The sequence below is a fragment of the Protopterus annectens genome, chromosome 17.part0, assembly GCF_019279795.1.
Source record: "Protopterus annectens isolate FY-2018-M chromosome 17.part0, PAN1.0, whole genome shotgun sequence".
Taxonomy (NCBI): domain Eukaryota; kingdom Metazoa; phylum Chordata; order Ceratodontiformes; family Protopteridae; genus Protopterus; species Protopterus annectens.
The window spans coordinates 349,872,547-349,896,853 of record NC_056751.1 but is presented as its reverse complement, the minus strand read 5'-3'; the positions used below and the strand labels follow the sequence as shown (position 1 = coordinate 349,896,853).

The window sequence follows — 24,307 nt, the reverse complement described above, 5'->3', positions numbered from 1 at the left end:
AAAGCTAAGTACCCCATTGAGGAAACTTTTTCTTGCTCCAGACTGATGTCAGTAAAAGTTAACAATTGTATTACTTGTGGGAAGCAAATACCTCATAAGGATTTTCATTCTTACTGTATTCCTTGCCTAGGCCCTGACCACGACGTTGCTAGTTGTCGGTTTTGTGCTAGATTCAACCAACGCACTATTAAGCGTCTGTTTGATTTTGCTTTGCATTGCTTTGGCAGAAGGTTTAACTATATAATGCCGTCGGAACAACTGACAACCGGAGTCCATAAAAAACGCAAATACAAAGAAAAAGACAGGCATCTGAGGTCCAAAACAGATAACGAAGCCTCGTCTAGGCCAGTCGCCGGTTCGCCGGTTTTCAGTGAGGCGCTTTCGCAGCCCCTGACACCCGCTACCTCAGAGCCACAGACCGCCTCCGACTCCCACGTGGAGACAGCTAGGCCTCTGGAAACTCAAGGTATTGGGCCTACGCAAACAATTCCCTCAGATGGGTCCAGAGCCGCTGAGCAGGCATCAGCTTCTGAGGGTGTTTTCAGACCTACACAGCTTACTATCAAGACCACTTCAGCAGCCAAGGCAAAGTCTAAAACACCTTTAAAGGCAAAGAAACAAGTACAGCATTCTCCTGAACAGTCATCCATGCCAAAGAAACAGATGCTCAAAATGGCCGAGGACCTAATTACTTTGATCAGGGGTTCCCATCCCCCTCCTGATAAGAGGCCTAGGCAAGACACTGACTATGACTCCTCTGACCAGGTTTCTATTTCTTCTGATTCCTCTTCAGAACAGGGATATTCTCTTCCTCCCTATGAGGACTCTGATGCTGAAGAATATATCCCTTCAGCCTCTCCTCCTGAGGACTACTCTTTTGGGAAAACCCTGCACACCATGAGGGAGCATTTCCATTGGGAGAGCCAGGATTATTCAGAATTCAGGAAAAGGCTCAGAGACTTTCTTTTACTGCCTCAGCACAGGCCTCTTTCTCTCCCCCCTGTACTGGATATTGTTGATGATGTATTTTCTGAATCCAGTTTGACTCCTGATTCTTTACCCCCTGCACCAGTCAAGCCAGATAGGTATTATAGGGTTCCAGATTCTCATAAATTTCTTTATAAAAACCCAGCTGCTGATCCAGAAACTATTTCTCAGGGTCCCAAAGGGGTCAAGGATTCTACTGCAAAAAGCCCTGTTCCCTCTGATAGGGATTCTAGAGCACTGGATAGATGGGGGGAAAAGTTTACACTTCTGCTACTTTAGCTGTAAGGGCTTTAAATTGCCAGTTTCACATGCTTAAATATCAACAATACTTAATGTCTTTGCTAAAACAGAAAATGCTTACAAGCTCAGAGTGTCCTGACAATAAGGAAATGCAGGATTTATTGCATGCAGCTGAACAAGTGGGAAAGCATACTCTGCAATGTGGTTTTGATTCATTAGAGGCATCTTGCAGAGCTGCAGTTACAGGTTCTGTCATTCGAAGGCATGCTTGGTTAAAAGAAAAGAGTTTACCTGATCATGTTAAAGCAAAATTATTCAAAATAGCAAGGAAGCCTCTTAAGGATCTTCCGTGGATCGGCCAACACCGGGGAGTAGAGGGGTAATGTCCTTACTGTGCCACAGATGATCTGAGTTAAGCAACAGCTGTCAACGTTGGGTGGTGGGTGTTAGTGTGAGCCATTGCTGGCATGCCCATCCAGGGGGCAAGAAGGTGACTGCGGCTCACCATAAGAGTGGCATTTCGTGGGAGCTTTAGATTTTACCCAGTGGAGTTCAAACCAGCCAAGCCTTTGCTATCATGTTGCCTAACACCAGTAAAGCCAGGGGAAATCCAGAGTGCAGAGGAATGCTCCCCCATGGAAGTCCGCAATAATGAGTTGGGATGAGCTACTAATGAGCAGAGCGATGTTCCCAGTGGTTAAGAGAGCAAGACTCCTTCCAGGACCAGAAAGCTGGCTCTCTACCTACTGCCAGACTCAACGGGAAGTGGGAGGACTGACTGGGATTCCCAGATGGAAACAAGTAGACAGTAGGGCTGTTGCCCAACCCAGAAGTGCCTGTCTCCTGTGTCCCCAGAATAAATTCAGAGAAGATAAATTCTTGCATATCCACTAACGTTGTAGCCTTTTTTGTATTTTTAATCTGTGTTAATCCCAGGAGAAATACGGGGAAAGTTTAAAAAACTTGAGAACTAAGTTAGACTCTAATCTGATATTAGGCTTTTTCAAAATTAAAACCACTGTTTTGCAGCAGCTGCTGTCAGACCACAAGTGTTATCCTGTCAAAAAATGAAAACAAGGCAAGAGTGCACAGAAGAGCTAAATGTACTAATAGGTTATTCTTAGCAGTTCACTCTTCTTCAATCACAAGATCATATATATCAAAAATATCACTACATGCTAGGAAGTTTATATAGAAGTTATTTTTTGTTCCCCACCTCTTTGTCAAGAATTTGCTTCTCCTTTCTAGTCTCAAGGCTTTTCTGTGGTTGCATTGTGTACACTAACCTGTGCAAAATGTGTCACCCGGCCTACCCCTAGAACTCAACACTTACCTGAAAGCAGTAGTAGAAAAGCTTGTTTTCAGACACTTGCTGGACAGAATTTTAGACATGTGACCTTAAATACAGCAGCTGTCTTCTGTGTGGTGACATGCATGAATGGGCGTTCCTTCCTTGAAGGTTGTGCATTAGGCCCGGCAAGCCAGCACGTAAAACTCTACTGCCAATCATTAGCGGACCGAGTTCCGCTGTGGAGACCCCTAACCAAGAAAAGCCGAAAGACACAAACAAACAAACCTTAAATACAGCAGCTCAAAAAATGCACTAATGCTGTATAGAAAAATACTTGTATTTGCTCTTTTTCAAGGTTGTGCATCCTCAAGAGTTTTGTGTAAGGTCTTTGGGGTGGGTGTAGGGGGTTTGTTGCCCTACAAAAACACTGGATCAAATTGTACATTGTTGCTGTTGTCCACAGTTAAACTTTGATACTGTTGGAGTGCTGCTTTGCTATTGACAGTATGGTTGTGTTAAGTTAAATGGAACCACTATTTGAGCAAGTACTTCTATAGAAAAATATTGAAATATCGAGTTGTCTGGGCTGTGCCCTTGAGCAAAAGGTAGAAGGGTATTTTTACTGGGATTTGGGATGTTGGGTGGGACTTTGGTTGGAGGTCTGTTTTCTGGTTGAGGGTTAACTTCTAGGGAGGTTGCATTACTCCATATGTGATAATGCTGGCTGATTGCAGAGGAGAGGCAGGGTTGTACCAGCTGCTACATAAGTCCTGTCTTCCAGTGGGTGACAAATTCATTAGCATTGCTGATTGAGTTCTGGGGTGGGTTGCTTTTTATATGGAATCTGTATTTCTTCCTGTGTCAACATGGGTTTTCTCTAAGTGTTTTGCTTTCTTCCCACATCTTAAATATATGACATGGATGAATTGCCAATCCTCAGAAATTGTCTGTAGGCCTGCGGGTCACGTGTGTGTGTGTGTGTGTGTGTGTGTGTGTGTGTGTGTGTATATATATATATGTTTAGGCTTCATGAGGTAGACCGGAGTCATCCTGGGACTACTTTCTCTGCCTTGTACTCTGAGTATTAGTATTGGCTCTGGATCCCCAAATGACCCTGAGTTAAATTAAACTTGTAATTGGAGAATGAATGAGTGACTGAATAATTTGCTTATATGCTGAACAGTGGTGTGATTTTGTGGATTTCATTTGATGATAGGTAATATTTGGGTTGGAGGGCTGAAACAGTCACCTGCTAAAACAAAACAATACATATACTTGCTGTGATACCTAGACTGCCAGCAAATTGAGTGCTAGAAGCAGCATGCATTAGCTCAGGTGTGACAGGTAAATTCTACTCTAATCTGCATTCTTCACTTCAAAATGTCATTGTTCACTTCCTTTCTTTTTCACTTAGGTATTTTCATGGTCCAACACCAGTACAGTCCCAGCACTATGCAAGCAGCCAGGACATCATCAACTCACTCAATTGTATTAGACAAGAAGTTGCCAGCTACATTCCACAACTCACTCAGGTATGATGAGGTTCTTTAGAAAGCCATGCAGTGCACTGCTAATTTATGTAACTTTGGGCAGTTTTACCTGGGATCTTGGTACTGTTTTCCTCTTTGAGTATTTCCAATAGAGAAGGAAGTAAAGTAGGGCTAGGTAAACTAGGTTTTCAAGTTCCATTTTGTGATGATAACAGCACCTCATATCATTTGTATTATCTGCATTAAACAGAAAATGGGAAATAAAGATGTCCTTCTATTCTTATGTTCCAGTATTCATAACATGAGGGAGTCTGTATCAGGCTGCCCTGCACGTCCGGCCTGTATACAGAAGTCTAAGGCTTCTGTAAGGTACGTGCATAGGATCCCTTCCAACGTCTGTCATATAGTGACTTCGGGTATATAGCAAACATCGACACTTGCCCTCTCTACAACTTTTTTGCCTCCAGTCTGAATATCATCTCCACTCATTTGCTTGTCAGCAAAGTTGCAGATTCCAATTCAGATAAGTACCCTTTTGGTTTTTTTTCTTACTCTTTTTTTGTGCTACTATTCTTTGCTGTGGTTACATGACATCAGTTTGGAAGGCAAATTCCACACAAGGATTCCCACGATCTGTGTCTCTCTTGCCTAAGCCCTAACCACGATTATACCTCCTGTGTTATTTGCAAGGCCTTTGTCCCAAAGACCCTGCGTAGTCGTCTCACCTATCTTAATCTATATGTAGAGAACCAACATCTTAAGCATTTAGCATGCAACGCTATGGAAAGTGCATCGGGTCTTTCAGGGGAGCCCTTCCAAAGAAGGCCATGAAATGTAGGCCTGAAATTTCTGCTTCTCCTTCAATTCTGGACATTTCTGCCGAGGTTGATGTTGGCCCAGAGACCTGTTCAGAGGTAGCTGGTGATTCTTCCATGGGTACCACTGTGGAGACCGCAAAGAATGCTGCTAGCACATCCTCTGGGGATATGCAGTCATCCGTTTCTGACATGGGAGGGACCTAGGCTCATTGTCTCTGAAGGCCCTCTAAATATTATGGAAATCCTGGTTCGTGAGGAGTTTCGGAGCAATATTGTCGAATGCAAGCCGACGTTGGGTCCTGGGTCCTTCGTCCTTCCACCATATGGATGCTCCACTGAAGAAAAAGCAGAAAACTTAAGAATTCTTCTCTTTCTCCTCAGGAACAATCCACTGATTGGCAAGGCTTTTCACAAGGACTGTTTAATGCCTTCATGGCCCTTAGTCTACAGGAGTTTCTCTTCCTTCTCCTTCCCTTTCTCTAGTTTCTCTCCAAAAAAGGATTAGAGTTGAGGATTCCTCTGATGAGAATGATTCTTCTAGGGCTGAGTCTTTGGTATACTCTGCCCAAATGTCTTTTCCAATGGGAGTTGAGTTAAGATGTTAGTAAGTTGTTGTTCCTGGTTTGTGTTTTGCATTTGGAGTTGTTCTATGCATGGCTAATGTGGTGGCCCTGGACTGCTGGGGCAATTACAGGTGAGTATTAACATCTTAACTCAACTTGTGCAAGAACTTAATGTTCAAATTCACTACATTCAAAGGGACAGTGCCCCCAGTAGTGACTGTTACTTTAATCATACTCCTAACTGCCTAATGAACAGAAGTTATCAGGATGTGAACCTTGAACCTCTACACAACCCGGATGGAAACCCCTCTGAAGTAGGTACTAATACCATAGACCTTAAAGGGTGGTTTAATCAGGTGTTTGAATTTAACACTACAGAAACCACACATAATGGTACCTTGCAACAATCTATTTCAAAATTTGACCATGTGCTCACTAAATGCCATAAACTGCAAGTAGAAAATGCTTATTTGGTGGAATGTGTCAGGCGTAAACAGATACCCGGGGGTTTTAGATCTTGGAAATATCCCACTGGTTTATTGCAGGGTTCTCTCTTGAACCACAACCTCATTGAACATTTTAATAACCAAGGTGTTGAACTGTTGGAGCTGCTAATTAAACATAACCAGTGTGAAATTGAGCAGCTCATTGCTGAAGCAAACACTTTAGAGACTGTGATTAAGAAAGACACTGTTTGCTACTTATAAAACATACTACTTGAATGTATACACTAAAACTGACAGCATTGTGAGAGACATTAGTAAATGTAAAGAAAAGAAACTTGAAAGGGATAGAACTGAGTACAATGAGGGGCGAGTCTACCCCCAACCACAGAAGACCAATGAGAACCAGGCATTTAGTGATGGACAGCATGGCAATAAGGAGGAAGTGATGTATTCTGGCAGCAACAACGACACCCCTTTAGGGACGGAGCCCTTGAGGTGTTTGGAGCATTTGAGGAACAGAGGGAACTACAATGTGAACCAGGAGAGGAAAAACTACAACCAAGGGAACCATAGGTAGCAGCAGAAGCAGTACGGACCGCGAAACATGGACAGAGAGGTGAAAATGTTTCAAATGAAGTTCCAGTAGTAATTTCAAACAAAACAGGTGACTTTCATGTTTTTAAATTTACAGACAATTTGTATCAAACTGAGCATGCTGAAGTATTGAGTTAGAGGCTACACTTTTGTCCCTACTTGTCGAGCTAAAACAGATAGTGTTTTGTTGGACTTTCGGTTTATCACATCCCTTAATTTTTCATGCATGTTTAACCATGACAATGTAAGTTATGTGCTAAAAAGAGATAGCATTTTTAACCCACGCACTGTTCTTCCTTTAGTTTTATTTGAGAAATTGTGTGATTTTGAGATCAGAAATTACCTGAATACTAAAACTAAAGACCGTATTCACAACTTGAGTGTGATTGAAAATTAATTGTTAACGGAAGACTGGCTTGAGTACAAGGAATTATGTTGGCAATTGTTACTTGAAGCCAACAAACTACCAGGTCTTAATGAATGTATTTCCCTAGCTCCTGTATTGAAACTGAGAGCAGCAAAATTATAAGCTGAACCAACAATGTTTTACAAAAGAACAGCAGGTGGCGCCATTGTTCAAATTATATCCCTGATCAAAAACACAGTCCCTATACCTACATTACTATACAAACTTAATTGAGGTTTTTATTTATAACTATTTATTTATTTATCTATGGGAATAAATAAAGAAATTGTCTACTCAACTCTAGGTTGAACAACCAAAAAGTTTTTTAAAATTTTAGAATAGGTTTTAACAAAATTTTAGGATATCTACATATTACATGCAGCTTTTTTATGTAATAAGCCCTTTTGTTTCTCATGTTTGTCATTGGTTTAAACAAAATGCAACTGTCCCAATTGGCTATTCTTTTTTAATTTTAGTATATAATGACTAATCAAACAACATTCATTTGTCTGAGGAAGTCTTAATACATGTTGACGAAAACGCATTGTCTTGAGTTAAAGCGTTTACCTTGTGGATTACTTGTGGCTTTTTTGTGGATCAATAAAGTGCGGTTTTGGTGTGCTGTTCCCAGCTTCTTTTTTCTTAATTGTTAACGTTGCTTTATCAAGATAAGAACATACGGGTTATGAAACCTGACTGGGGGGGGGGGGGGGGTAATGTATATATATTCAAGAGTATTTTAAAAAAACGTTTGATGTTCTTTGTGTTTCACTATTGCAGTCATCACACTTGGGTTATCCTGCCAGGGGTAGCCCTCAGTCAGCCCGAATACCAGAGGCTTAGTATTTCTGCGTTGGTTGCTGTCTCTCCAGGACTGACGTCAGGTCGTTAGTGGTATAAAATCAGGCAGCTGATGCCATTACATCAGTCTTTCTTGCCGAGGAGCCCGAAGTAGAAGCAGTTTGCACGAGTGCAGTCGGCCGCTAGCTGAGTTTCATTTCCGAATTGAAGTTGAAGTCTTCTGAAGCTAAGTACCCCATTGAGGATCCTTTTTTCTTGCTCTAACCGATGTCAGAAAAAGTTAACAATTGGCTCACCTGTGAAAAGTAAATACCACACCGAGACTTCCATTCTTACTGCATCACCTGTTCAGGCCCAGACCACAGCGTACCTCACTATTACTTTTGTGCTTTGTTCAACGCCAGAACTGTACATCATTAGGCCCTTATTGTAGCTAAATATTTTCACTCTCGGTTACCGTATTCCGATATGGCTTCGGTAAGTCAACCGACTACCGATCTTCTGAAAAAACGTAAGGATAAAGAGAGAGACAGACCACACAGGTCCAAAACTGCTGACGACGCTTCCATTAAGCTAGTCGTCAGTTCGCCAGTCCTCAGTGAGGAGCTTTCGCAGCCCCTGATGCCCGCTTCTGTGGATTCGCATGCTGCTACCGAAACCCATTCGGAATCCGGTATGCCACGAGACTCTACTTTGACTAAGGATCCTGCGGATGTCTCTACCTTGGATGGCTCCAGAGCCGCTGAGCAGGCACTGGCTTCCGAGGAGTTTCTTCGCACTACCGGTACTTGACAGAAACCTACGACTTCTTTTGCTTCTTCAGTTCTTTCCAAAACTACCGAGTTTCTAAGGCCCAGGGTATGAACTACGCCTAAAAAAAGATGACTCAAGCTCAGGCGCCTGCTTCCATGCCTCAACTTCAAATGCTTTAAATGGCGGAAGACCTTATCATGCTTATTAGGGGAAGCCAGCCCCTTCCAAAAGAAAAAGAAGAGACTTGTCCTCAGCAGTTTTGTCTGACCAGGAGTCCGATGACTCAGAGGTTTCTGAATATGAAGACATTCAACCCCTATCTGCTTATGAGGATTCAGATGCAGAGGAATCCATTCCTTCTGCCTCTCCTGCAGAGGATTTTTCATTTGGTGAAACCCTACATACCTTATGGGAGCATTTCCAATGGGAATGTCAGGACTATCCTCAGTCCAAAAAGAGACTTGGGGAATTCTTAGATTTACCACAGGACAGACCTTTATCCATTCCTCTTGGCTTGGATGTTGTAGATGATGTCTTTATGGAACCCAGTTTGACTCCTGACACCCTTCCTCCTGCTCCCAGGAAACCTGACAGGTATTACAGAATACCTGACTCTCACAATTTCCTTTTCAAAAATTCTACTGCTGACCCAGAGGTCATCTTCCAAGGAACTAAAGGAATAAAAGCAACCACAGCAAAGAATCCCACCCCCTCGGACAGGGATTCCCGAGCTTTAGACAGATGGGGTAAAAAAGTATACACCTCTGCAACTCTTGCTATTAGAGCACTAAATTGTCAGTTCCACATGCTGAAATACCAGCAACATACCATGGAACTCCTCAAATGAAAAATATCTACCTTTTCTGCTTGTGCAGAAAATAAAGAATTACAGGAGCTTATGCATTTTGCAAGCCAAGTCACTAAACACACATTACAATGTGGCTTTGATACCCTAGAAGCATCTTGCAGGGCAGCAGTCACTAGTTCTGTACTTAGAAGGCATGCTTGGCTTAAGGAACAGACCTTGCCAGACCATGTCAAATCAAAACTATTGGATGCACCACTGAACAAAGATAATTTGTTTGGCACCAAGGCAGAAGAGGTCTTAAAAAAGATGGAAGAAAAAGCTAAATCTATGCAGACAGTTAGACTTCGTACAGGTCCAGTCTCTTATGTTCAGTAGGCATTGCCCCTCCAAGCACTAGTCCTTTCTGGCCCCCTCCAGGCCAGCTCAGACAAGACCTAGGGGAAGCAAACCCCCCCCCCCCCCCAGACAGCAGACCCAGGGAATGCAGTGATCTAAGCAATGGAAATGTTCTTCGTGTTTCACTGTTGCAGTCATCACATTTGGGTTATCTGCCTACAGGTAGCCCTCAGCCGGCCTGAATACCAGAATCTTGGATTCCTGTATCGGATGCTGTCTCTTCTTCTATGATGTCAGGTCATCAGGGGGTATAAAACATGCAACCAACACCATTACATCAGTCTTTCTTGCCCATGCGGTGCCTGAAGTAGAAGCAGTTCGCAAGTGCCGGTCGGCCGACACCTGAAATTTTCTTTTTCGAGTTTTAGAACCGAAGTCTTCAAAAAAAAATAAGTACCCTGTTGGGGATCTTTTTTCTTGCTCCAACTGATGTCAATAAAAGTTAACAATCGTCTTACCTGTGGAAAGCAAATACCTCATAAAGATTTTCATTCGTACTGCATTCCTTGCTTAGGCCCAGACCATGACATCCCTCGCTGTTGGTTTTGTACCTTGTTCAAACCCCGAACTATTCATCGTCGAGCTATCTTTGCAGCAAATTATTTTGGTGCTCGGTATCCGTACTCCGAAATGGCTTCGTTAAGCCATCCTACTACCGATCTTCCGAAAAAATGTAAGGATAAAGACAGAGACAGACCACACAGGTCAAAAACTGCTGACGACACCTCCGTTAAGCTAGTCGCCAGTCCGTCGGTACTCAGGTGCTTTTGCAGCCCCTGATACCCGCTACTTCAGATTCGCAGGCCTCTACTGAGACCCATTCAGAGTCCGGTATGCCGCGAGATGCTTCTTCGACTATGGAACTTGTGGATGTCTCTACCTTGAATGGATCTGGAGCTGCTGTGCAGGCACCGGCTTCTGAGGGTATATTCAGGCCTACAGACTTGCATTTTGAACCGACGCCATATTCTTCATCCAGGCCTAAAACTCGCACCACGCCTAGAAAACCGACGTCCAAGCTGCATGCTCAGGCCCATATGCCTAAAAAACAAATGCTTAGAATGGCTGAAGACCTCATTACCTTAATTAGGGGAAGCCAGTCTTCCCCCTCTAAGAGACCTAAAACTGATTTTCCTTCTGATTCTTCTGATCAGGAATCTGATATTTCTGATGTTCTTCGTGTTTCACTGTTGCAGTCATTACATTTGGGTAATCTGCTGGCAGGTTGCCCTAGGGTCACCCTGATTAACAAAGTCTTGGGTCCTGTGGTGGTTGCTGTCCCTTCTTCCATGACGTCAGGTCATCAGGGGTATAAAACATGCCTGACGCCATTACATCAGTCTTTCTTGCCATGCGGTGCCCGAAGCAGAAGCAGTTCGCAAGTGCCAGTCGGCCGACTACTGAAATTTTTGTTTTTGAGTTTCAGAACCAAAGTGTTCAACTTAAAGCTAAGTACCCCGTTGAGGAAACCTTTTCTTGCTCCTTACCGATCTCAGTAAAAGTTAATAATTGCATTACTTGTGGGAAGCAAATATCTCATAAAGATTTTCATTTGTACTGTATTCCTTGCCTAGGCCCTGATCATGATGTACCTTGCTGTCGGTTTTGTGCTTTATTTAATAAGCGCACTATCTGTCGTCAGTACATTTTTGCCTCTAAATATTTTGGTTCTCGGTTTAATTATCCAGAAATGACATCGTTTAGCCTTCCAACTAATGGAATTCCGAAAAAACGCAAAGAAAAAGAGACAGGCCGTTGAGGTCCAAAACTACCCACGACTCTTCTCCTAAGCCAGTCGCCAGTTCGCTGGTACGCAGTGAGGCGCTTTCACAGCCCCTGATACCCGCTACTTCTGACTCGCAGGCCTCTACTGAAACCCATTCGGAGTCCGGTATGCCGCGAGATGCTTCACCTATAGAACCCGTGGATGTCTCTACCTTGGATGGGTCCAGAGCCGCTGTGCAGGCACCGGCTTCTGAGGGTGTTTTCAGGCCTACATTCTTGCATATTAAACTGATTCCACCTTCTATTCTAAGGCCTAAATCTCGATCTATGTCTAAAAAACCAACGCCCAGGCCACATGTTCAGGCCCCTATGCCTATAAAACAAATTATCAAAATGGCTGAAGATCTTATTACTCTAATCAGGGGTAATCAAATCCCCCCCCCCCCTTCTAAGAAGCTTAGGACTGACCTTGACTATGAATCTTCTGATTAGGACTCTGTTTCTTCTAATTCTTCCTATGACCTGGATTTGTCCTTGCCTACTTATGAGGATTCTGATGCAGAGGATTCTATTCCCTCTGCTTCCCCCCCAGAGGATTTTTCTTTTGGGGAAAATTTACATACCTTTAGGGAGCATTTCCACTGGGAAAGTCAGGAATTTTTTGAATCTAAAAAGAGGCTTAGGGATTTCCTTCTTCTACCTCAGCATAGGCCTTTGGCTATACCTCCTGTACTAGACATTGTTGTTGATGTGTTTTCAGAATCCAGTATGGCTCCTGATTCCCTGCCTCCAGCTCCTAGTAAACCCGACAGATACCATAGGGTTCCTGAGTCCCACAAGTTCCTTTTCAAAAATCCTGTTGCGGATCCAGAAACCATTTCTCAGGGGCCCAAGGGCATTAAGGATTCTACTGCTAAAAATCCTACCCCTTTGGATAGAGACTCCAGGGTGCTGGATAGATGGGGTAAAAAGGTTTATACTTCTGCAACCTTGGCAATCAGGGCTTTAAACTGCCAATTTCATATGCTAAAATATCAGCAGCATGTTATGGGACTGCTTAAACAGAAAATTATGTTGATTTCTGACTGTGTGGAAAATAGATTTACAGGATTTATTGCATTTTGTTGAACAAGTTGGAAAACATACTTTGCAATGTGGTTTTGATTCTTTAGAGGCCTCTTGCAGAGCTGTGGTTACTGGGTCTGTGCTTAGAAGGCATGCTTGGCTTAGGGAGCAATCTCTGCCTGATCATGTTAAAACAAAATTGTTGGATGCTCCTTTAAATCAGGACCACCTGTTTGGCAATAAGGCTGAAGAAGTTCTAAAAAAAGATGGAAGATGAAGCTAAAGCTATGCAAACTATAAAAGATTTCTTACAAGTGCAGCCTCCAAGATTTAGTAGGCACTGGCCTACTAAGAATTGCTCCTTTCCAGCTCCTTACAGATCCACTCAAACCAAACCCAGACACACCAAAAGCACCAGGTTTCAGTCCCAAGGGACTTTCAGAACTAAGCAATGGGGGGCATGCACTTCCAAATCTGGAAATAACAAGACACCCCCCTGTGGTAAACAGTCTCAATGAGTTTCCTTTTTACCTTTCATTCGCCCCTTTGGGGGGAAAGATTGCTCTTCATGCAAAAAACTAGAAACTCATAACCCAGGACAAATGGGTTTTAAATATAGGGTCCCAGGGATACAGATTTCATTTCCACACATTGCCAACACCAAACGGGTGGCCAGACCTGCCCCCAAATCAGTGGACAGAGGCTCAGAAACAAGTACTTTTCCTCTTAAACATGGGGGCTATTCAACCGGTACCAGAATAGGAAAAGGGACAAGGTTTCTATTCCAGGCTTTTCCTGGTACCCAGAAAAGACAAATCTTGGCATCCAATTCTGGACCTGTCTATTCTAAACACCTTTCCAGGTATTCCAAAATTCAAGATGCTGACTCTTCACCAGTTACTTCCTATGCTAGGCAAAGATGCCTTGTTGGCAACTCTAGACTTAAAAGAAGTTTACCTGCACATCCCAATCAGGGAATCTTGCAGAAGATGCCTACGCTTCAAAACAGGCTATTTGCATTATCAGTTCTCTGCACTGCCCTTTGGCTTGTCTACTGCGCCCAGGGTATTCACAAAGTGCCTGGCTCCAGTAATTGCATTTTACAGGCAAAAAAATATTCAAATATATCCATACCTGGATGATTGTCTAATTCAGGCAGAAAACCAGGCCATACTTATAAATTATCTGGCATTTGTAAAAAGGGTTCTAACGTGTCTAGGGTACACCTTAAACGAAAAGAAATCACAACTGGTACCCTCTCAACAGATTACATTCCTGGGTGCAAGCTTGAATACAACTGCCCAGATGACTTTCCTCATGCCAGAAAAGCAAATTCATGTGGTAACTTACTTCAAACAAGTGGCCACAAAAACCCTGCTATCTGCAAGACAAATACTGCAAGCCTTGGGGTTCATGGCCTCCTGCATTCTTCTAATTCCATATGCAAGACTGCATATGAGGAAACTTCAGTGGTACTCAAAAAGTCTATGGAGTCAACATTGTCACAGCCTGGAAACAATGATTCCTATCATACCTTGCCTACGCTTGGAGTGGGGGGCTCACCTGGCAGGGAAGTGCATTTAGGGCAAATGGAACCCAAATCAAATGCACCTACATATCAATCAAAAAGAAATGTTAGCTGTACAGAATGCTCTGACAGCCTTCAAGGACTACACTCATCCAGGACAACTAATTGTAAAGATGGACAACACCACGGTTATGTGGTACATAAACAAGCAGGGGGGTACACATTCCTACCTCCTCTTGCAGACAAGCCATGGCATTGTGGAACATGGCCTTAAGCTACCAAGTGCAACTACAAGCTCAATTCCTGCCAGGAAAACTGAGTACACTGGCAGATGGACTAAGCAGAAATCTCATGGACCCACATGATTGGAAACTGGAACCACGGATTTTCAACATGTTGACAAGCAAATGGTGGAGCCCAGACATAAATCTATTTGCCTCCCCCCACAACTACCAGTTGGACAAATTTTGCACAAGGACTCCTCACAAAAAAGCCTGGAAAGTGTATGCTCTGCCATTCAGCTGGAAAAAACAATCAGTCTACGCCCTTTCCCCCACTGCCTCTGCTCTCCAAAGTTTTGCTAAAAGTCAAACAGGACAAACCAAGAATGATTTTGATTGCTCCAGACTGGCCACGCCAACACTGGTACCCACTCCTGCGCAGTGTGTCACAAATTTCTCCATGGCACCTGCCTCAGACACCTTCCTTACTGTCTCAGCAGGAGAACCAAGTTTTGCACCCTCAGCTCCCAACATTGAACCTTGCAGCTTGGCTAATCACTTAAATTCACCCTTTGCATCTCTCAGCAAATCTGTGATGGATGTCATCTTGGAGGCGAGAAGACCTATTACTAGAAAATCTTATGCTGACAAATGGAAAAGATTCTGTGCTTGGAATCAATCTCAAAGGATGAGCACAGCAGCGCCCAGTTTACCTCAGATTTTACAATACTTAACTGAGATGCTTCACAGGGGCCTGTCTTTTTCCTCCATTAAAATCCATGCCTCAGCCATTTCAGCTCATTTTAACACAGAACCTCCCCTCTTCTCTCATCCTCTGCTCAAGCAGTACCTCAGAGGGGCCAAAAACTTGAGACCACCCAGGAGAGCTCCAACCGCTGCCTGGGACCTTAACGTTGTATTGGAGAAACTCACTCTACCTCCTTTCGAGCCAGCTGCTACTGCAGACTTAAAATTTCTTTCTTGGAAAACAGCCTTCCTTCTAGCAATCACTTCAGCTAGAAGGATATCTGAGTTACAGGCCCTTATGGCAGTGGAGCCTTTCATCATCTTTCATGCGGACAGGGTGTCACTCAGGACCAATCCGTCCTTCATGCCCAAGGTGGTATCCAGTGTGGCTCTTAATCAGTCCATTCATTTGCCAACTTTCTTTCCCAATCCACAGAACAAAGGGGAACGGATTCTGCATTCATTGGATGTGCACAGACAACTTAGATTCTACTTGGACAGGACTAAACCTCTAAGAAAATCTGAACAACTGCTGGTAGCATTTGCTGCAGGGGCAGAGGGAAAGCCTATTTCAAAACAAACTATTTTTAAATGGATAAGCCATTGCATTCATTTCTGCTATAAGCACCGTAGAAAACCTATCCCCCAGGGGATCAGATCTAATTCCACCAGGGCTGCATCTTCTTCTGCAGCCTATGTCCTTCATGGATGCATCTGCAGTCATAACAAATGGGTTGTCCTGTCGTCAGGCAGCCCTTCGGTCGGCCGGATTCCAAAGTCTGGGTCCGGCTTCGGCTGATGTCGCACTTCACCCGACGTCATCTCTGCTGGTCTTCGGGTATAAAGGCATCAGCCGACGCCATTTTCCTCAGTCTTTCTTGCGCGTGGCGCACGAAGCAGAAGCTGTTCGCAAGTGCCGGTCGGTCAGATCCAGAGACTACTACTACCGAATACTACTTCGAAGACATCTAAAAAGCTAAGTACCCGTTGGGGACTCTTTCTTGCCTCAGCCGATGTCAGAAAAAGTCAATAACTGTTTAACTTGTGGGAAACAAATACCTCATAAAGATTTCCACTCTTACTGTCTGCCTTGCTTAGGCCCAGACCACGACGTAGCAGCCTGTTCGGCCTGTGCTTCCTTCAACCGACGACGCTTAGGCATCGGTCGGAGTTTGCTCAACAGTTTTCGGCTCAGATTTTGCGTACATTATGCCGTCGGATCCTCCGACTACCCAAATTGTTAAAAGCAAAGAAAAGACCGACACTCGCGGTCCGCGGTTTCGGCGAAACCACGGTTAAGCAAGCATGAGTGTCTCGGTTTCATCGAAACCGAGAAAACTGGTCAATCTTCAGCGAATCCATGACTACTACTGAGGCTCCTGCTACCTTACTTGAATCGGCCTCAGAAATTTTGCCTACAACTGTGGTTCCTAGTGATTTATCAGACACCATCCCTTTGGATGTCTCTACCCCAGCACGTGGTGCTGCTAGGCCTCCTGCAGCCATGTCTATTAAGGCCTTTGCCAGGGCTAAAGCAGCCAAATCTGCTAAATCAGTGCCTGTTAAGCCTCCCTCACACAGGCCCACTTCTAGTTCACAAATGCTTACTCTGGCAGAAGATTTAATATCCTTAATTAGGGGATCCCAATCTCACCCAGACAGGGCCTCTCAGCCCCCAGAAAAGAGACCTAGAGCAGAGCCCCCCGAGCCAGTGTCCTCTGATGATTCTGCGGATGACTCAGACATTACAGACCAGCCAGAGGCTCCTTTTTCTACTTATGAAGATTCCGATGCTGAAGAATCCATTCCAGCTGCCTCTCCACCAGAGGAATTTTCCTTTGGGGAAACCTTACATGCCATGAGAGAACAATTCCAATGGCAGGGACAAGATTTCTCAGATTCAAGGAAAAGGCTTTAGGACCTTTCTGCACTTACCACAACATAGGCCCTTAGCTATACCTCCTGTACTGCCTGTTGTGGATGATGCATTTAATGATGTCTGCACTGCTCCTGATTCTTTACCTCCAGCCCCTGCCAAACCAGATAGATTTTACAGGGTGCCAGACACTCATCACCACCTATACAAGGCCCCTCTTGCAGACCCCGAAACTATATCCCAGGGGCCTAAGGCAGTAGCCTCGACCACAGCAAAAAACCCTATTCCTTCTGAAAGGGAATCCAGGTCCTTAGAGATGGGGAAAAAGTTTACACCTCTGCTACTCTCTCAGCTAGAGCTTTAAACTGTCAGTTTCATATGATCCAATACCAAGAGTTTATGCTTGATCAGTTAACTAAAAACTGTCCTCTGATGAATCTTTAGATAAGAAATATGTATTAGAAATGGTGAATAACATCCAACAGGTTAGTAACCATTCCTTAAAATGTGGCTATGATGCACTGGAGGCTTCATTTAGATCAGCCATGACTGGCACAGTGATAAGAAGGCATGCATGGTTGAAAGAACAGGTCTTACGGATCATGTTAAAGCAAAGCTATTAGATGCTCCTATGGATAAGGCCAGTCTATTTGGTACACCTGCCCAGCAGGTAATGAAGAAAATGGAAGAAAAGGCAAAATCTGTACAAACAGTTAAAGATTTCTTACAGGTTCAGCCCCAAGGTTTAGCAGGAACTGGCCTGCCAAAATTGGTCCTTTCCTGACTCCACAAGATCCCAAAGGGGCAGGAATAGGCGCTCTAGAGGCAGAAATCAATCCAGAGGAGGTGCCTACAGAGGCGACAGTGGCAAGGCAATAACGAGGCACAGACACAACCACTGCCACTGCAACAGGACCATCACAGTGACTTGGCTCTGACTCCGCCTACCAGGGAGCAAATAGCAGCACCATTAGGCGGAAAGTTAGCCTTATTTTCTAAAAATTGGCACTATATCACAAAACACAAGTGGATTTTGCAAACCATAGACCAAGGCTACGGTTCCACTTCCACACCTTACCAGTAAAAGAGGAATGCCAAACCTGCCTCCAAATCAAAAAATAGAAGCTCTGCAGCAGATAGCGGAATTAACAAAGATGAGAGCTGTGGAAAGAGTACCAATAACAGAACAGGGCAAAGGATTCTACTCCAGACTCTTCCTAGTGCCAAGAAAAGAGAAAAGTTGGAGACCTATTCTCGACCTGTCCATCTTAAACACATACATCATTGTCCCAAAATTCAAAATGCTGACCCTACAGCAACTTCTTCCCATGCTGGGCAAGGAGTGTTGGCTGGTAACTCTAGATCTCAAGGAGGCATACCTGCACGTCCCCATTCGACCAAATTGCAGAAGATACCTCAGATTTCTTGCAGGATCAAAGCATTATCAATTCTCAGCATTGCCCTTTGGCTTATCTACTGCGCCCAGAGTATTCACAAAATGCCTGGCATCAGTAATCGCTCACTGCAGAGTACAGGGAATCCAAATGTATCCATACCTGGACGACTGCCTGTTACAAGTGGACAACAAAAGCAAGCTGACAACAGATTTACAAAGGGTCATTTACTTGCTACAAGCCCTGGGATACACAGTCAATTTACAAAAGTCAAGGCTGATACCATCCCAAACAAGAACATTCTTGGGCGCGGAATTGGACACAGTAAAACAAATGGCATTCCTAACTGCAGAAAAACAAAAAGAGCTCCCTCTTTACTTCTTGGCATTAACAAAGCAGAACAAACTAACAGCAAGAAAAGTTCTGCAGGCCTTGGGCTTCATGGCATCATGCATAATCTTGGTCCCACATGCCAGACTGCATATGAGAAAGCTACAGTGGTACCTAAAGAATTTATGGTCTCAGCACAGGCACAGCTTAGAAACAGAAATACCACTAATCCCATGCCTAAAACAGGAGTTCCTATGGTGGGCTCAAGCATGCCAGTCAAACCCAGGCTTACCCTTCCACAACTTTCGAGCAAGCCAAACCATCACAACGGACGCCTCAAACCTAGGATGGGGGGCGCACATGCTGGACAAATGCATACAAGGATTGTGGACTCAAGACCAGCTGCACCTGCACATAAACCAAAAAGAAATTCTGGCAGTAAAACTGGCAATCCAAAAATTCAGACCATTCCTCAAAGAAGGCCATTTGATGATAAGGACAGACAACACCACAGTCATGTGGTACATCAACAAACAAGGAGGCACTCATTCATACCCCCTATGCAGAATGACTTTGGACCTATGGAATCTGGCTCTCAGCTACAACATCCAGTTACAGGCAATATTTGTGCCGGGAAAAGAGAACACCCTAGCAGACATGTTAAGCAGAACCACCTCGGATGCTCACGAATGGATGCTACACCGACATCTTCAAGGCCATCACAAAGAAATGGGGAATGCCACAAATAGATCTATTCGCTTCCCCACTCAATCACCAGCTCAAAAAATTCTGCACAAGGACATTCCACCCACTTGCATGGAAGGTGGACTCTCTATCCTTCAGCTGGAAAGGCCTGACAGCATATGCATTTCCACCTCTTCCCTTGATGCACAAGGTACTACTGAAAATCAAAGAGGAACGTCCAAGGATAATCCTGATAGCTCCGAACTGGCCAAGACAACACTGGTATCCATTGCTGAGGAGCATGTCTCGGGAGAAAATGTGGTCAATACCCCTGATGCCTTTGATGTTAACTCAGAACAACTACAACATCATGCATCCAAACCTAAAAACCTTGCAACTGACTGCCTGGAATATCACATAGCAGCAACTAACCCAGACCTTTCCCAAAGGGTTAAAGACATTATCCTTGAAGCCCGCAGACCTTCAACAAGAAGGAACTATGCAGGAAAATGGAAAAGATTTGTCATTTGGAGTACTGAAAGAGGAAAAGATGTGTCGAACATAGATATTGCTAACATTCTGGAGTACTTGGCAGAGCTTCTACATACAGGCCTGTTCTATTCCTCCATCAAGATATATGCATCAGCTATTTCAGCAGATTACAGCTTTGATCCACCTGTCTTTTCACATCCTCTACTCAGGCAGTTCCTCAGAGGGATCAAGAATGTAAAACCTCCTAGGAAACCACCATTACCAGCATGGGACTTGAACTTTGTGCTAGAAAAGTTGACACTCCCTCCGTTTGAACCAGCAGCAACAGCAGATCTACAACACCTGTCATGGAAAACTGCTTTCCTACTGGCAATTACCTCAGCAAGGAGGGTTTCGGAACTACAGGCCTTAATGGCAGTGCAACCCTTCCTAATCTTCCATCAAGATAGGGTGTCCATGAGAACTAATCCTACATTTATGCCTAAGGTGGTATCCAGAGTGTCTTTAAACCAGGCAATCCACCTACCTACATTCTTTCCCAATCCACAAAACAGGGGGGAAAGAATGCTGCATACCTTGGATGTACATAGACAGTTACGCTACTACCTGGACAGAACCAAAAGTAACAGAAAAACTGACCAGCTTTTTGTAGCCTATGCAACAGGAAGGGAAGGAAAAGCAATTTCCAAACAGACAGTCTCCAAATGGATAGGAAATTGCATAAGATTCTGTTACTCCTACCATGGAAAACCAATTCCACAGAACATAAGACCTCATTCTACAAGGGCTACAGCCACTACCACAGCTTTCTTACGAGGAGTGGCAACCAAGGACATTATTGAGGCAGCTACTTGGACCTCCGTGCATACATTTGCCAAACATTATAATTTACCTCTATACTCTAGATCCCGAGCAGGGTTTGCCACTGCTGTACTGCAAGGGATCCTAACTACACCATAATTTTTCTTCCTCCTCCCCTAGTTTGGCTATGGTATTCTACCCATTTGTTATGACTGCAGATGCATCCATGAAGGACATAGTACAGTTTTGTACCTACCATAAATGTAGATGTCCGAACTGGATAGCATCTGCAGTCAGGATTACCCTCCCTCCTTCCCCTCTGTGGTACTCCTAGGATATTTACCCTCCTAATAGCTAGCTGGGGGGGGAGTCTCTTAGGGTGTATTTGTTTGTATATATGTACATACATGCTTATTTTTTGTGTTTGCCTTCTACTTTTTTGGAAACATTGGCATTTATCCAAAATTTAGCCTTCCAAGAGGGCAACTGGCATCTGGGGCAAGAAACACTGAGGAAAATGGCGTCGGCTGATGCCTTTATACCCGAAGACCAGCAGAGATGACGTCGGGTGAAGTGCGACATCAGCCGAAGCCGGACCCAGACTTTGGAATCCGGCCGACCGAAGGGCTGCCTGACGACAGGACAACCCATTTGTTATGACTGCAGATGCTATCCAGTTCGGACATCTACATTTATGGTAGGTACAAAACTGTACTTTCTCAGAGGTGTTCCTACCAGGGATATTCTAGAAGCTGCTACCTGGAGTTCAGTTCATAATTTCACCAAGCATTATCATTTACCAATTTTCTCTAAATCCGGAGCTGGCTTTGCCGCTGCTGTCTTGCAAGGCCTTATAGCTGGTCCTAATGCTGTATAAATCCATTCTCCCAACCATAACTTTGGGAATCTATCCAAATGTAATGACTGCAACAGTGAAACACGAAGAACATAGTACAGTTGTGTATAATTACCATAAATGTAGATGTTCGAGTGTATTCACTGTTGCAGTCCTAGTTACCCTCCCTCCAGCCCCCTGTTTTTCTCTTACTACACCTCTACTTTCTTTTACTATGCTTAAAAGCCTTTTTGGTGTATTTGCTTTTGGTTTGAGGTATATTTTTGTGTTTTTAATTTTTATTTTGCTCCCCATTAGGGGGACACCTGACACTGGGGCAAGAAAAACTGATGTAATGGCATCGGCTGCATGTTTTATATCCCTGACGACTTGACGTCATGAAAGAAGGGACAGCTACAGACGCAGGACCCAAGACTTTGTTAATCAGGCCAACTGAGGGCAACCTGCCAGCAGATTAGCCAAATGTAATGACTGCAACAGTGAATACACTCGAACATCTACAGTTATGGTAAGTGTACACAACTGTACTTTCCTTCTGATTACCAGGATTTGCTCTTATCTACCTATGAGGATTCTGATGCAGAGGATTCCATTCCCTCTGCTTTCCCTCCAGAATATTTTTCTTTTGGAGAACCCTTGTACACTCTTAGGGAGCATTTCCACTTGGAAAGCCAGGATTACTCTGACTCCAAAAAGAGGCTTATGGAATTCTTACTTCTTCCTCATCACAGGCCTTTAGCTATCCCTCCTGTTCTAGACAATGTAGATGATGCTTTCTTGGAATCTAGCCTTTTCCCAGACACTTTACCTCCAGCTCCCAGAAAACCTGACCAGTATTACAGAGTACCTGACTCTCACAAGTGCCTCTTCAAGAATCCTACTGCGGATCCAGACCATTTCCCAAGGACCAAAAGGCATTAAGGCTACTACTGCCAAAAATCCTTCTCCTTCTGATAGAGATTCTAGAGCCTTGGACAGATGGGGGTAAGAAGGTATACAATTCTGCTAGTTTGGCCATTAGGGCTTTAAATTGCCAGTTTCATATGTTAAAGTACCAGCAGCATATTATGGGACTACTTTAACAGAAAATGATGTTGATTCCAGACTGTGCTGAACACAAAGAATTACAGGATTTAATGCATTGTGCAGAACAAGTTGGTAAACATACTTTGCAATGTGGTTTGACTCTTTAGAAGCATCTTGCAGGGCTGCTGTCACTAGGTCTGTAATTAGAAGGCATGCTTGGCTTAAGTAGCAAAACTTGCCAGATCATGTTAAAGCTAAATTACTGGATGCTCCCTTAAACCATGACCGCATGTTTGGCAACAAAGCAGAAGTCGTCGTCAAAAGGATGGAGGAAAAATCTAAATCTATGCAAACTGTTAAAGATTTCCTACAAGTACAGCCTCCCAGATTTAGTAGGCATTGGACTTCAAAGAATTGGTCCTTTCCAGTCCTTCTCAGTCTAAAACCAGGAACAGCAGACCACCTAGGTTACAGTCTCAGGCTACATACAGGCCTAAGCAGTGGAGGGCTGCCACTTCCAAAGCAGGTTGTAGTAAGCCACCTCCCTACAGAAAAATGGCACAATGGCTTAACCTTAACCCTTCCAAGCCCTGCTCAACTGCCTGCTTCCTTAGGAGGAAAGCTTGCCTTGCATGCAAAAAACTGGGAACTCATTACCCAGGACAAATGGGTTTTGAATATAGTTTCCCAAGGATACAGATTTCACTTCCACACCCTACCAAATCCAAACAGTTGGCCAGACCTACCCCCAAATCAGTGGGCGGAGAACCAACAGCAGGTTCTCTCTCTTCTAAGTATCAGGGCTACTCAGTCTGTCCCAGCAGAACAAAGGAGACAGGGTTTTTATTCAAGACTTTTCCTGGTACCCAGAAGAGACCATTCCTGGCATCCTATCCTGGACCTCTCTAGTCTAAATACCTTTTTGGTAATCCCAAAATTCAAAATGCTAAAAAAACAAGTAATCTCTGTGGTATCCCCGAAGTCTTAAAACAACCCACTAAAGTGTAGTGGGTCCAAAAATAAAACCACGTAAGAAACTTCTCTGTGTGAAAGATTTTCAGTCCATATATTTCTAGTTAACCACTGTATATTAATCAGATCAGACAATAGTAGTGGAAGTAGCGAACATAAACTCGTCTTAAGTCAAAACAAAACAAAACAAAAAGTAATAATAGAAAATATATAATTGTACAGCATTACTAAGTATTCAAAAGTAATCCAAGCAAGGCAGGCAGTCTGTTTCCAGTCGAAAATCCTTTATTAAGTACACAGACAAGCTATCCAAGTAAAACAAAAATAAGAGTAATAATTTCCTCACAAGCTTTCTAAATATATATATATATATATATATATATATATATATATATATATATATATATATATATATGGAAGTTTTGTTGAATTTAAACCTAGACCATGTGAGAAAAGCACTAAAAGATGTGAAACTAATTGTACATTTTGTATATTTATACAGCAAGGTGATAGTTTTTATTGCCCTTATTTAAAGAAGATCATTAAAACCAGTGCAGGGGGTGAATGTAACACTAAAAAAGTAATTTACAGGGCACAGTGCAATGAATGTGATGCATTCTATGTGGGCAGGACTGTAAATAAACTCAAGCATAAGATTTCATGTCATCTGTCAGAAATCCGCTCTGGATGTAAAAATAATGCACTAGCCAAACACCTTTCTCTTCATAAAAGACACACAGGTTTTAAGTTCCAGATCCTGGATCGCATAGACATGGGTGATCTTGAAGGAGACATCCCGAATATTCTGGAGAAACATGAACTCATGTGGCAATTAAAGCTGAACTCTTTTAGGAAGGCTGGACTAAACTACTGTTCAATTAAAAGTGCACTGGAACTTAGAAAATTGCCACATTGTTTACATGACTAATTGTATTTTATTCTATTCTACAAATTGGTTTTAAATACCATTTTAAATCAGTTGAAATTTGTGTATATT

The 24,307-nt window shown here is 43.4% G+C and overlaps 1 protein-coding gene across 1 annotated transcript in view; it reads left to right on the top strand.

Annotated features, from left to right (window-relative positions):
* GTF2H1 (general transcription factor IIH subunit 1) overlaps positions 1-24,307 on the top strand; it is a 1,328,232-nt gene that overhangs the window by 939,202 nt on the left and 364,723 nt on the right. The window contains exon 12 of the mRNA XM_044059405.1: positions 3,933-4,050. Within this exon, the coding sequence (XP_043915340.1) occupies positions 3,933-4,050 (118 nt within the window). The remainder of the gene's footprint in view (positions 1-3,932; positions 4,051-24,307) is intronic.